Here is a 13,560-nt window from a genome sequence, read left to right as displayed (position 1 = left end):
AAAATGGGGGGAAGGGGTGGTGGAGATAACTCATTGGTTAAGAACACTGGATATTTTCCCAGGGGATTTGGGTTCCATTTCCAGCACCCACATGGTAGTTCATAACCACCTGTAACTCCAGTTCTAGGAGATTCAAAACCCTTTTCTGGCTTCTGCAAAACACACATGGCCGTGGTGGTGCATAGACATAGGTGTAGGCAAAACACCCATATACATAAAATGAAAATAAACCTTAAAAAAAAAGTAGTAGGAGCTAGCGTCGTGGAAGGTAAATGTGGAGTTTTGGCTTAACAGTATAGCCCATTTCAGCTCACTGTACCACAGCCTCAAATACACCTTCAGAGATAACTTCCCATTCATTTGCTGTAATAGCCCCCCAATCAATCACAGAAGATTAAGTTTTATCATCTCTTTCCATTGTTGGAAATTCTTCACATTATGGACAAGCAAGGCATCCACCTGACCCACATTTCATATGAGCAGGTTGGGGTCCAGAATAAAAGGAACCCTCTAGAATACTCATTTAGGGTCCAAATTCCCATCTCTGACCCGATCTCAGACACTATTAGGAAGATTCCAAGCCTGAAAGTGCACCTTTCTTTGCCTCTCTCCTCAAAAGCCAGGGCACGTGGAGGGCTAGGGCTGGGCCGGGCCTGACAGGAGATCGCCCTCAGCTTCCCTTGTACAATGTTATCGGGGAAACGGGATGATCCCTTGAGGTCTAATTGGGAAATTAAACGTGGCCTTACTGAGTGACCAGGGGACAACCGTGGGCGGGTCCACGGAGACGGGACCACACCTGTAAATACAGGCATAAACATCGATTTCTGCCTCTTCTCACTTCTAGCAATGGGACGTGTTCAGCAGCAAACGGATCAGAGAGGATGCACAGCTAGTGGTTTTGGAGATCCATTACCACAGGGAATTTTTATTTAGCGCTGTGATGTTTGGGCCAGTCGTTAGGAGTGTGGGGGCAAAGGCTGAGGAGGCTACCGCATAAGTGAGGCCATCTGGGTTCTCGGCAAATGTCTTTTAAGTGTGTCACCCTAGCGGGGAGGGTCTCAAACTCTCTTGGTCAGGCTGGTCTGGATTTTCCTGCCTCCACTTCCCAAGAGACAGGGTAACGAATTTGTTTGGAGTAGTTTCTCGTCCTCCACAAACATCAAGAACAAAGAATCAACATTCAGAAATGAACTTGGTACCATTTACTAAGTGTTATTGTGCTGACGTTTCCCCCGCAACCCACGGGGAGGTTAAAGCAGATGGCCGGCTACAACAGCGCTCAAGGCCCTCACGAAGGGGACCGAGAGCAAGCCGGCTTGGACAACCCGGGCCGCGTCTGGCGCAGGGACCGGGTCGCCCGTCAGGGAAAGAAGCCCCGCACCCGGCCTGCGCGCCAACGTTCCGCTAAGAGTCTTGCCAACCGGAAGTAGCCGGGCTCTTGACGAAGGGACCGGGCAGAGCGGAAGTCACTCCGTGAGGCAGTGGCGACAGCGGCGGCGAGAGGATGAACAACAAGTTCGACGCGTGAGTGGCGCGTGGCCGCCCCCGGGGCCCCTTCCCCCAACCGTCCCCCGGGACCGCTCCCGCCGGGGCCGGGCGCGCACTCAGCCGAGCCGCTCGCTCCCGGGCCGCCGCGGCCCGAGCCTCCCTGCGCCCGCGGGCCCGACGGGGCCGGGAGAGCGTGGCCGAGGTCGCCGGGACCCCTGAGCCGCTGGACCCCGGCGTGGCGCGGGCCGGGGGAGGGGAGGCCGCACCGCCCGGAAGGAGATTTTCGGACGCCCCGCCCTGGTGGGTGCGGGCTGCCGGCGGCGTGGAGGGGCGGGACCTCGGCGCTTCGGGTGTTTCCGCAGCCTTGCTCCCTTCTTTCTGAAGCGGCTTCCCTCCCGCACCCGCTCTGCGTCCTGGGAAGGTCACCTCTCCCTTCTGAACCTCGGTTTTGTCTTCTGCAAGCGGGAACGGTAACAGAGCCCGTGTCGTAGCGTTGGGCAGCTGCGATGAGGTAATGGGGCAGCCGCGCTGAGTACTGTGGCCTCTTGAGTACGGAATGCTTTTCATCTGAGATTCTTACTGCTTCCTTCCCATCCACCCCCCCCCCAGTTCCTGTCTTCCAACTCTTAGTGACTGCCCACTCCTGCATTCTTCTCTAGTACCCACTCTTTTCCCTGATTCCCGAATCGAACATTTAGGAAGTACAGACAAGAAATAGGAAGGTGTTTGGGGGCAGGCATTCCCCCTTAACAACGATTGTATCTTTTTGCATTAGAAAGTAATTCTCGTTCCGTTTAACAGCACTCACAGAATTGTACCTTTCGGTAGTGCCCCCTTGTAGTGCGCCCTCCTTTCTCCTACAGTAATCTAATCTGTCTTCCCTTTCATTTCAAAGACTGCATTTTTTAGTTGTAGGCCCACCAAGTGTTTGCCGGTACAAAAACTCTTAGGTGTGAACTCTTGCTCTAACCTCCCTAGTGGTTAGAACCCGCCTGGGAGGATCGGAGCGCACTCTGCAGTGCTGAGAGGGACTTGTGAAACGGACAAGGAGGTGTGAAGGTAGAACGGAACCACCAACAGGCAGGTGGCGAGGCTGCGGCGTTTCTGATGTGTATGCTCAGGAAGTACTGGGATTCCAGCAGGCAAGGCAGCTCTTGACAGATTTTCGTAGTGGCCGAGTGAACGCTGCTTTTTTGAGAAAGGCAGGTGTCTTCTCCATCTTGCTGCTTTGCTGAGCGCAGGAGGATAGCAACCCCTCTGGCCTTCCATCCTAAGCCCTGCAGTACCTAACTCCAGACTGACAGCCCTTCCACCCTCCTCTCCTTATTTGAACAAATCAGATTGTGTCCCAAAAAGATAGTTTTTAAGTCATCTATCTCAAATAAAGGTAGTTACATTGGCCACTGTTTTAGACACTCTTCTATTGCTGTGAAGACACACCATGACCAGGACAGCTCTTAAGACTTGTTATCTCCTGCAAGGCCATACCTTCTAATCCTTGTAATCCTTTCAAAGAGTTCCACTCCATGGTGACAAAGCATTCAAATATGTGAGCCTATGGGGCTAGTCTCATTCTAGCCTGCCCAGCTGCCCACAGGCATTCTTTTTTAGGTTGGCATAAAGTTAACAGGTTCTGTTATGACACCTTCATACTTATGTATCATTACTTCATTCTCATTCTTTTCCCTACTGTGCTCCCCCAGGGTCCCTTTCCTCTAACTGACTCCCTTCTAGTTGCTTCCCCCTTTCTGCTTTCTTATTCTATTGCCCTTTATTTCCCACTGTCTTCTTTATAACTCTGCAAAGAGATCTTTATATCTTACAGTTAAGGGAAATGAGGCTCTTCCAGGCTAAGTAACTAGTGCAAGATAGCCTAAAGGGCCAGCTCAGGGTTGCTCTTCAACTTTGCTCATGAGTTTATCAACATTTTGTTGGGTGGTTTTAATTACTTGTAACTATTCGCTGTTGTAAAGAGTTGGGTCTTTTAGTGCCTGCCTTCTAACTTTGCAGGAAAAACAAAACAAAAATAAGACTTTGGTTTCATTTGAAATTAGCAACCAAAGACCATACCCTTGCCCCTAGTTTTGGTTTTGTCATTTCAGGTTTTCATGTGAAAAGCCTGGAGTTTGTAGACTGTTTGGAGTCTGCACTCTTCATCACATCCCCCTGAAACTTTCTAGAGTCATGCTCAAGGTGCAGTCTCCAGTAAGTGCAGTAGTATGATCTGATGGACCACAGGTTAATGAGGAGCTCTGACCTTTAATATGTGGGCTCTGTTTCTGTCCAGTGTAACCAAAGCTGGTAATGGCTTTAAAGGGTGCTCATTAGACTCTCCAATTCTCTAGATCTAGTTGCCTTTCTTGTTATTAGCATGTAAAACCCTAAGATGTTCTCTCAAGAACTACAGTACCAACTGTGGTAAACTTGGTTTTCAGATCCTGCATTTTTGGAGACCAGGATTAGTCTAGTCTGTGTTATATCATAAGCTTTTGGCCCTTTTTTTTTTTTTTTTTTTGGTTTTTCAAGACAGGGTTTCTCTGTATTGTTTTGGAGGCTGTCTTGGAACTCACTCAGTAGACAAGGCTGGCCTTGAACTCACAGAGATCCGCCTGCCTCTTCCTCCCAAGTGCTGGGATTAAAGGCTTGTACCACCAACGCCCGGCCCATTCTTAAGTGTTTGTAGACCACCCAATTTGATATCGTTGTGATTTTGAAGATCCATTAATTAAGCATGTTTGTTTTATGTTTGTGGCTGATGCTAGAGTCCAGTGGATAATTAGATCAAGTTCCTACCTGAACAGAATTAGTTCAGAAGGTGTTGGGAAATACCCGGACAGAAGCTTGAGCTAACCCAAGTGTCACTTAGACTGGGCATAAATCAGGCAGCTTGAGTCTGAAGTGCTGCTCTCTCAGTGTGACTGTACCTTGGCTCGCATCCAGCTGCAAACCTGGAAGAGCAGCTTCTGAAAGGTAGGTTGTAAAACTTTTGCCTTAGCCGGGTGTTGGTGGTGCAAGCCTTTAATCACCCCACTCAGGAGGCAGAGGCAGGTGGATCTCTGTGAGTTCAAGGCCAGCCTAGTGTATAGAGCAAGTTCCAGGACAGGCTCCAGAGCAATACAGAGAAACCCTGTCTCGAAAAACAAACAAACAAACAAAAAAAACCTTTTGCGTTAGGTGTAGGTGCGGAGGGCAGGTTATTTAGTTAACTTCTCCTTCAAGAAATGAAAGCAGACAGGACATAGTGGTGCACACCCTTGAGCCCAGCACTGAGAGGCAGAGGCAGATGTGTCTCTGTGAGTTCTAGGATAGCTGGGTAGACTTTTGAGGATAGTCATGATGCCATGGTTAGGGAGAGGGAGAGGGAGGGAGAGAGAGAGGGGGGGGAGGGGAGAGAGAGAGAGATATGCTTCTATCATTCATTGGTAGAGCCCTTGCCTTTCGTGAAAGAGACTACTACCATCGTCACTAAAACTAAAACAAAGACCAGAGCACGAGGACACAAAGTCCATTAAGGTTCCTGTTTGCTGGATTAGAAAGGAATTCAAGATGACTTCAGACTGATAATAGCATTGCTTTTTTTTTTTTTTCTGCCTTAATTGTTTTTGTTTCCTAGTAGTGACTGAAGGAAAACCACTGAAAAGGAAAGGACCATAATATTTTTGGGGGGACTGGTAAAAATGGGAGATCCTAGATGACTATCCTTCTTCAACTAAAACCTAATGAAGGGACCTCAGAGGCTATAGTAGGGATTAGGAGCTGAAAAGAAAACAAAAGGCATGTATCCCTAGAGTGTGCACACAGAAGAGTAGTTTGGGGATGAAGCGATAGAAAAATCCATGAGATGTTCTTGATCAGAAGACAAAAACATTGGCCTTGACAGTACAGCTAGTACAAATATGTTTGTACTGTTAAGAGCAGATGAGAGGAGTTTGATTTAACCTACACTGGGAGAGAGTAGGGAAGGTTCCCAAGAAAAAGTGAATCCTGAGGAGCAGTAACCAGGGCTGGAGGCATGGCTACATGCTGAACATGGGAGGAGTGGGCAGAGATTGGGGGACTGTACTTAGGTGTTCACAGCAGGAGGGAAAGAGGTTCATTGGGACCAGGCAGGAGATGCTTTGGGATGTGGAAACAAAAAGGGCCTTTGCACTAAGCTAAGGCTTTGTATCCCTTATCTCCACAGTTCTCTGGGATCAGGCACTATGGTAGCTAGTAAAATACATAGTAAATGTTGGTCATTTTTAATCCTTGGGGCTTGTGTCCAGGTCAGGCCCATTTTGAAAAGGGAGCTAAACAATACAAGTCTCATCAAGGGGAAGGAAGTTTTATAGGCACTGATGATGCCTCTGATAAGCCAGACAGATGGCAGCGTCACCACACCTCCTGTCAGCTGTTCTCCATTCTCTTTCTCTGAACTGACTGTCCCTTCTTTTGCTGAGTCTTGATTCTTTCATGGATCCTATAGTTGCTCCAGCTTCTGAATCCTTGGTCTTTGTTCTCCCTGATGGGACCAATGTTGAGAGTAATCTGTATTTTGAAGAAGGTTCTGGGGCATAGGTTATTAGGCAGACTGGACTGCCCTTTGCTCTTGTGTCTTACCTAGTTGGGTGTTAAGCAGGGTGGGGATAGGGAGGTTTGTATCACAGGGAATGGCTACTTGAGTATCTCTTTCAATATGGCTGCACCATGGACAGAGCAGGCACTCCAACACATGACTAGCTCATCCATCCTACAGTTTATAGGTGCATTTTATGTGTCAGGCAGTAAAAATTTGTAGATTTAAAAAAAAAACCTGACCCCCCCAAAAAAATTTCCACCACTTTCTAAATGTGCAATGCTCTACACCATGTTTGTGTGTCTGAGTTATATAAGGTGTTTCTGGTACCTGTCTTGAAAATGCCTGGTTCTGTTTGTGTGTGCATACTGTCATAGAGCCCAAAAGATGATTCCAGAGAAAACTTGTGGTCTAGTTCTAGCAGGAGAGCCATTCTCTGTGGGGGTAGTGTTTTTGTTTTTGAGACAGGGTTTCCTGTCCTGGAACTCACTTTGTAGTCCAGGCTGGCCTTAAACTCAGAGATCTGCTGACTCTTCGGTGGTGTGCCACCACCGCCCAGCTATGAATTCTATTCTTTCTCTGTATTTTTTTTAAGTATGTGTATAGAGGTCAGAGGTTAACTTAGTAGGAATAGGTTCTCATTCCACTATATAGGTTATGGGGATTGAACTCAGGTCTGTAGGCTTGGCTGTAAGCTCCCTTACCCACTAAGCTATCATACTAGATTGAGCAAATGGCACTCTTATCTTTGTGCACTAACTTGTTTGTTTGTCTGCATCAGGTGGTTACACATTTGACTCTGCTTATGAGACAAGAGAACACATCCATTCCTCCTTGTATTTTTCCTTTTCATTTAACCTTTATTCAGTGTTGTCTTGTTTTTGTTTGTTTTTTAAGATTTATTTATTATGTATACAGTGTTCTGCCTGCAGGGCAGAAGAGGGCTCCAGATCGATTCACAGATGGTTGTGAGCCACTGTGTGGTTGCTGGGAGTTGAACTCAGGACCTCTGGAAGAGCAGCCAGTGCTCTTAGCCTCTGAGCCATCTCTCCAGCCCCGTTGTCTTGAGTGCCAGTGATACTGAGTGTATGATACTACTCTGAAGAAACCCTCTGATTTAGGCTGGAGAGATAGCTCAGTGGTTAAGAATACCAGCTGTTCTTCCAGAGGTCCTGAGTTCAATTCCCAGCAACTATACTGTGGCTCACAGCCATCTGCAATGGGATCTGATACTTGTTTCTGGTATGCATGAAGATAGCATTCATGTACATAAAATACATAGATAAATAAATCTTTAGAAAACCTCTGACTTGAAGAAAGGAAGAAACAGGCAGGGAGGAATGGCACCTTGGGTTGGTGGCTAGATGTTTCCAGAAAAAAAAGATGCTGGGTAGGAGAGGAGTATGGACAGGACTCAACTTCTAAAAGTCTTCTGAAAAGCATTTGGTGTTGTGTTTTATTCTAGAGGATAGGTAATATGGAAGCTGACAATTGAGAGTCTTAAGAATACAGATTAAATAACAGATTTACATTTAGAAAAATGTAGAGGGTGGATAGAGAAGAGAAGTTTGTGTTATATCTATTTAGAGATTGATAGCGAATTAAATGACTAAAGAAGAAAGTTGACCTAAGGTACAGAGGGAGGACAGCTAGGAGAGGCGAGAAGGGGAGGAAGTAGAAATATATATAGATGGGCAAGTTTTTAACTTTGAGATGTCAAAGGAATCATTTATCCAGAAAGTCTCATTACTGGCTTATTTTTGACAACAAAAACCACCCCTTTAATTGCTTTGTTGTGCTGTTGATGGGAAACTGAAAGACTGATGGCTGGAGGTCACAGGTTAGCTAATTTAATAGTAGCTGTTATTTAGTTCTAGTTTGATTTCCCTTTGGCCCTTTTCATGGTTGCATCTCATAGGCTTGTGGTTTGAGCACCTTCAGGCTAGTTACATGGTAGTTCTGTGACCTTATAGTTTCATGGTAGTTCTGTGACCTTATAGTTTCGTTAGGTAGCAAGAATAGTTTAGTCATGAAATGACATTATTTTGCTTTTCCACTTAGCTTAAAAGATGACGACAGTGGAGACCATGATCAGAATGAAGAAAACAGCACACAGAAAGATGGTGAGAAGGAAAAAACGGAACGAGACAAGAGCCAGAGCAGCGGCAAGAGGAAGGTATGTTTTGGGTTATAATCCAGGTGTAGTTACCTTTGGATGTAGGCCTGGGTTGTCTCATGGAGTCTGTTTATCTGAAGATAGCAGATTAACTTGATGGCAGGAACTCTTTTGTAATCTCTGATTTGTTCTAAAAACAAAAGGTTGAAGGTCTGGAAAGACTTCTTCCCTCTACGTGCTCTCGTGCACACACTCATGAACATACACACACATACAGAAACACCAAAAGATTGTGAGCCTAGGGGTACCGCTTTGTAGGAGGGTATAAGGCTTTGGGCTCAATCCCTAGCACTGAAAAAGGGGTGGGGGCGCGGTATGGAGAAGGAAGAAGAGGGTAAAAAAAAAGTACATGGGTCGCTGGGTTTGACCAAAGCCTGGTGGATGTGTGTATTGAAATGTCACAGAGAAATCCTTAGTATTCATTTATAATTACAAGTTTTAAAAAACTGTGGAATGACAAGAGCTCATTTTGGAACTTAGAACTTTAACTCTTGTCATGAGGTCTTGGGGTGCTACCGTGCTTTACAATATCCTCATGTGAGATGGAGTCAAGGTTCTTAACTGGGATTTCTTTAAACCCTTCACATTGCCGTTTTAGACTCTTCAGTCAACAGTAGTACACATTGAAAAGTAGCTTGGGATAGAGAGAATTTAGGAAATGAAAGATAAGTGGGTCAGATTTTTCAGTATTACAGCCCTATTTATCTGGTTATCCTGAATGTCTGCCAAATATAAGCATTTACTTCTAGGTAGTAAGAAGTCACAAAAGTATGAGTGGTGGTGGCACATGCTTTTAATCCCAGCACTCAGGAGGCAAAGACCAGCAGATCTCTGAGTTTGAGGCCAGCCTGGTCTACATAGTGAGTTCCAGGACAGTCAGGGCTACACAGAGAAACCCTGTCTTGAAAAGCTAAAAAAAACAAAGGGGGGGCTGGGTGGTGGTGACACACACCTTTTTATTTCCAGCAGAGGAAGGCCAGCCTGGTCTACAGGGTGAGTTCCAGGACAGCCAGGGCTATTACACAGAGAAACCCTGTCTTGGGGTGGGGGGGTCACAAGGGCGAGAGAACCTGTGACTTGAGGAGCTTATGTTCATTGAGCACTTGCTCTGTGTCAGGCAATGCCCAAGCACTCTGTGCTTCTAGTTCATTTGTTCTTCACAGTGACCCTTTGAGATGGTCACTGCTATCTCCACCTTGCAGATAGGGAGCTGAGGTACTAGCAGGCAGCTTTAAGTGACCTGCCAATCTTTAGTAATGAATGTTGAGGAGGCAGACCTTGGAGTGGGCATATGCTGAGATAATGAATGCCCATGGTGTTATAAGAAAGGCAGAAAGTTGTGTGACAGCAATGTAGATTCATCTAACAACTGAAGAATATAATGTACTATGTGAGCAGACTCCAGCACATCGCAAGTAATTGAGATTATGGTATTATTTTCAGTTGTGGAGGTGGGAAGGGAACTATACTTTCTTTGTTCATTTTTCAAGACAGGGTTTCTTTGTGTAGCCCTGGCTGGTCAGGAACTCAATCTGTCAACCAAGGTGGCCTCAAAACTCACAGATCTGTCTGCCTCTGATTTGTACCACCATGTTTAGTAGGTGTGACACTGTAAAATGTTTATTAGGGATCAGAGAAATGGCTCATCAGACACAAACCTGATATCTGAGTTCAGTCCTTAGATCTCACAGTGGGAAGGGAAGAACCAGCCCTGCAAGTTGTCCTCTGACCATACACACACACATACACACACACCGTGGCATGCATCCTCTGACCTACACACACACACCGTGGCATGCATCCTCTGACCTCTACACACACACCGTGGCATGCATGCTCCCCCATTCTGTCTTTCACACATATACATGATGATAATCAAAACTTTAGAAACAAGGTGATGAAGAGATGATTTAGTAGTTAAGAGCATTACTGTTCTTGCAGACCAGAGTTTGGTTCTCAGCACCCATGCCAGATAGTCATAAGCCCTCTTCTGACCTCACAAGCACCCACATGCATGCATAAGCATGTAAATGTGTACACACACAAATAAAAAAAACAAAAGTAAATCTTAAAGACAATACGCTAAATGTTTGGACTCACATCATTGTGACAAATGCCATAAACTAAATTAACCTTCTGTACTTCCCAGGCTGTTGTCCCTGGACCAGCAGAACATCCCCTGCAGTACAACTACACCTTTTGGTACTCTAGGAGAACCCCCGGCCGTCCTACCAGTTCACAGAGCTATGAGCAGAACATCAAGCAGATTGGCACCTTTGCCTCTGTGAGTACTTAGTCTGGTAGAATATTCCTTGGCACAGCACTAGTACCTTCGTTTCTTTCTGTCACTGTGTCTACCTTCCTAGTAACCTGCTAAACATTCTGGTTTCTTTACTTGAATGGCTTGGACTCCTAAGGTCATGTTTGTTCAATTCATAGGTTTATCATTAGACACCCATAGGTAACATTTAGGTAATCTAAGTATGGGAAGGTAACTTTGATCAGAAAGGCATAATACAAAAATAAAAAGGGTTTTGGTTTGAGGTTTCTTATTTTAGCAGATAGTTATTGAGTCCTTATAGATATAGAGTGTCATAAGAGAGACAGATTTACTGATAATATCTTTCCTCATGAGATTGGATTCTGACAATACAGAGTGCTTGGGCTCCTCACCACAGCCCATCCTTACCCTCCCTCCTGGACCTTTACTACATTTGTAAATTCGGATGCCCTGACTATATACAACTAATACCAGTGTGTCTTGTTCAATAGAGATTTTCCTGTATTCCTGTATGCTCTATGTTCAGTCTGTGTACAGAATCAGTTTTCTAAGAATGGGTCTTGCTGGTTAACCCAGCTGGCCTGAAGTTTGCCATAGTCCTATCTCAAGTGCTGGGATTACAAATGTGAGCTACCACACCCAATTTATCTGTTTATTTCTAACACAGAAGCCATCAGAGAAGTTTTAATTATCTGTGTGGGATTGTAGACTAGTTTCCAAGTACAGTGGCAGCCACTATGTTAGGAAGACGTTTTCATTCAGAGTTCTGTTGAATTATTTTGGAATGACTGTGATTATGTCTTGCATTTTTCTCTCCTATACAGAAAAAAATGTAAAAAAAGAAATGTGAGTTTACCTCAAAGAAACAAGGGAATTTTATGTTTTGTTTTTTTTCCTTGTGGCATTCAGAGGTTTGCCATCAACACCGTCAGTATTCAGTGGACAAGGGATAGAGCCTAAAGTCTGCTGTCATAATCCACAATATTAAGAAATAGCCTGTGACTAGACAGTGGTAGTGCATGTCTTCAGTCCCAGCACTCAGGAGGCGGAGGCAGTTGGAGGCCACCCATGTGTACAAAGTGATTTCCAGGACAGCCCTACACAGAGAAACCTTGTTTCATTGAAAAATCTAAAAGAGGAATAGTCTGTGATACTAAATCCCTCCCAAAGAAGTAATGATAACATCAATCCTTTTTCAAATCCAAAGTAATAGTTCCAGTGTTTTATTTTGTTTTCTAAGTTTCTTTTCTTCCTTTTCTTGTTTCCCTCTTTCCTCTCCAGCCCTCCCCTCCTTTCTGAGACAGAGTCTTGGCTATGCTGACCTAGAAGTCACTATATAGGCCAGGCTGGCCTTGAACTCAACAAGATCTTCCTGCTTCTGCCACCACATTTGGCCTAAAGGGTTTTTTTTTTTAACTTTTGTTTATGTATATGTGTATATATGCACACATGCTTGTGGGCACCCGCAGAGGCCAGAAGACGGCATTGGATTTCCAACAACTAGAGTTACAGCTAATATGAGCCTCCTGTTGTGGGTGCTGAGGGCCAAATTCCACTTGTCTGCAAGTACAGCAAATACCCTTAGCCACTGAGTCCAGTGCAAAAGATATCTTTTCAAAAGCTCCACTTGAAGGCAAAAGTACTATTCACTGACTCAGAACGAAGGCTGAGAAAGGACTAAGAGCCATTGCAGCTCCTTTTCTCATACATTTGAGAAGGTGGGAGTCTGCCTAGCACAGAGCCAGGGACCAGCACAGGTTGTGATTTTGTGTTTTTGAGACAGGGCATTACTTGACCTTAGTCTGACTTGGAACTTGTGAATCTCTTGCCTTGAGAAATGGTACCCATAAACCACAGCCCCTCACTAGAATGCTGATCTTGCAGAGGACCCACCACATCCATGTCAGGTAGCTCACAACTTCCGGTAATGCCAGCTCCCAGGAATTCTTGAATCTGGACTTGTGTACATGTGCACAGATATACACACATAATTAAAAAGAAATCTTTTTAAAAAGTAGACATCTTTCAAAGTCTAATGCTATTTTTATTATTTTAATTACATGGGGTGTGCACATGAATGCAAGTGCCCACAGAGTTCAGAGGTGTTGGGTCTCCTTGGATCTGATATTATAGGCAGTTGTAAGCCACTTAATGTGAGTGCTGGGAGTTGAACTCAGCTTCTTAGGAAGAACAGTGTGTGCTTTTAACCACTGAGATCTCTCTCCAGCCTCTTAATGCTATTTCTTAAGCTGTTTATCTTTTGTGATTTGAATACAAATTTATATATTTTGCCTGTAAGATCTGGAGACCTAACCATCAAATGATTCTTGCTTACGGAATTAATGCATTTTGTCCGCACCATACTCTTCCATTCCTAGTTCACAATTAGCCTTGGTTCTCAGGAGCTTAGTTTTTCAGTCGTTATGGTGGGTAAAAAGCTTAGATTACTGCTCATTGTGTATGACCACTTAATATTCCAAATTTCTGTATGTACAGATAGGCCTAGCAGTTGCAGAGATAAGGTGTTGCATTAAAAGCCTTTCACATGTTCTGTTCTGGAAGGCAGGCTGGAGAGAGAACAACTATTTCCTGTGATTGGAAGTCAGTTTCTCTAAATTTCACAGGGACCTGAATCTCTACCACTCCTGTTTCCTGCTACATAGTCTTGTCGAGTGTGGTATTGACAGTTAACCAGTAGTTGGCTGCTGTTCCATGTCTCCACTTCCTAAAGTGCTTCCTTACTGTGCATGCATACAGGTGTGCTCTCTAGATCACAGGGACCAAAGTGACAATTGTGAGACAGAGACAGAGCCTGCCAAGTGTCGACAAAAGAGGGCATCAGATCCCCTGGTGTTATGTTTATAGGCAATTGTGAGCCACCCAGTGTGGGTGCTGGGAACTAAACTCAGGTCCTTTGGGAAAAGCAGCAAGTCCTCTTAACCACTGAGCGTCAGGATTTCCAGTCCTTTGTTTTTGAGGCAGCGTCTCTCTGTGTAGCTCCATTTGTGTGTGTAATCCCAATCCTGTAGCTCCTGAATGCTGGAATTACAAGTATAT

At 45.0% G+C, this 13,560-nt stretch overlaps 1 protein-coding gene across 4 annotated transcripts in view; it reads left to right on the top strand.

Moving 5' to 3' along the window:
• Positions 1 to 1,285: 1,285 nt before the first annotated feature.
• Positions 1,286 to 13,560, top strand: part of Eif4e2 (eukaryotic translation initiation factor 4E family member 2) — a 30,319-nt gene continuing 18,044 nt past the window's right edge. The window contains exons 1-3 of one of the 4 annotated variants that reach the window (XM_040753103.1): positions 1,286 to 1,527; positions 8,108 to 8,222; positions 10,372 to 10,506. In XM_040753103.1, the coding sequence (XP_040609037.1) occupies positions 1,508 to 1,527; positions 8,108 to 8,222; positions 10,372 to 10,506 (270 nt within the window). In that variant the 5' untranslated portion in view covers positions 1,286 to 1,507. Of the gene's footprint in view, positions 1,528 to 1,573; positions 2,003 to 8,107; positions 8,223 to 10,371; positions 10,507 to 13,560 lie in introns of those variants that run through there. The other 3 variants (XM_013122147.3, XM_005082239.4, XM_005082240.4) reach the window with 3 other exon arrangements.

This window comes from Mesocricetus auratus, unplaced genomic scaffold (genome assembly GCF_017639785.1).
Source record: "Mesocricetus auratus isolate SY011 unplaced genomic scaffold, BCM_Maur_2.0 Super-Scaffold_100010, whole genome shotgun sequence".
Classification (NCBI taxonomy): Eukaryota; Metazoa; Chordata; class Mammalia; order Rodentia; family Cricetidae; genus Mesocricetus; species Mesocricetus auratus.
Note: the sequence above shows the minus strand (reverse complement) of the source record. Positions and strands in the feature narration are given on the sequence as shown.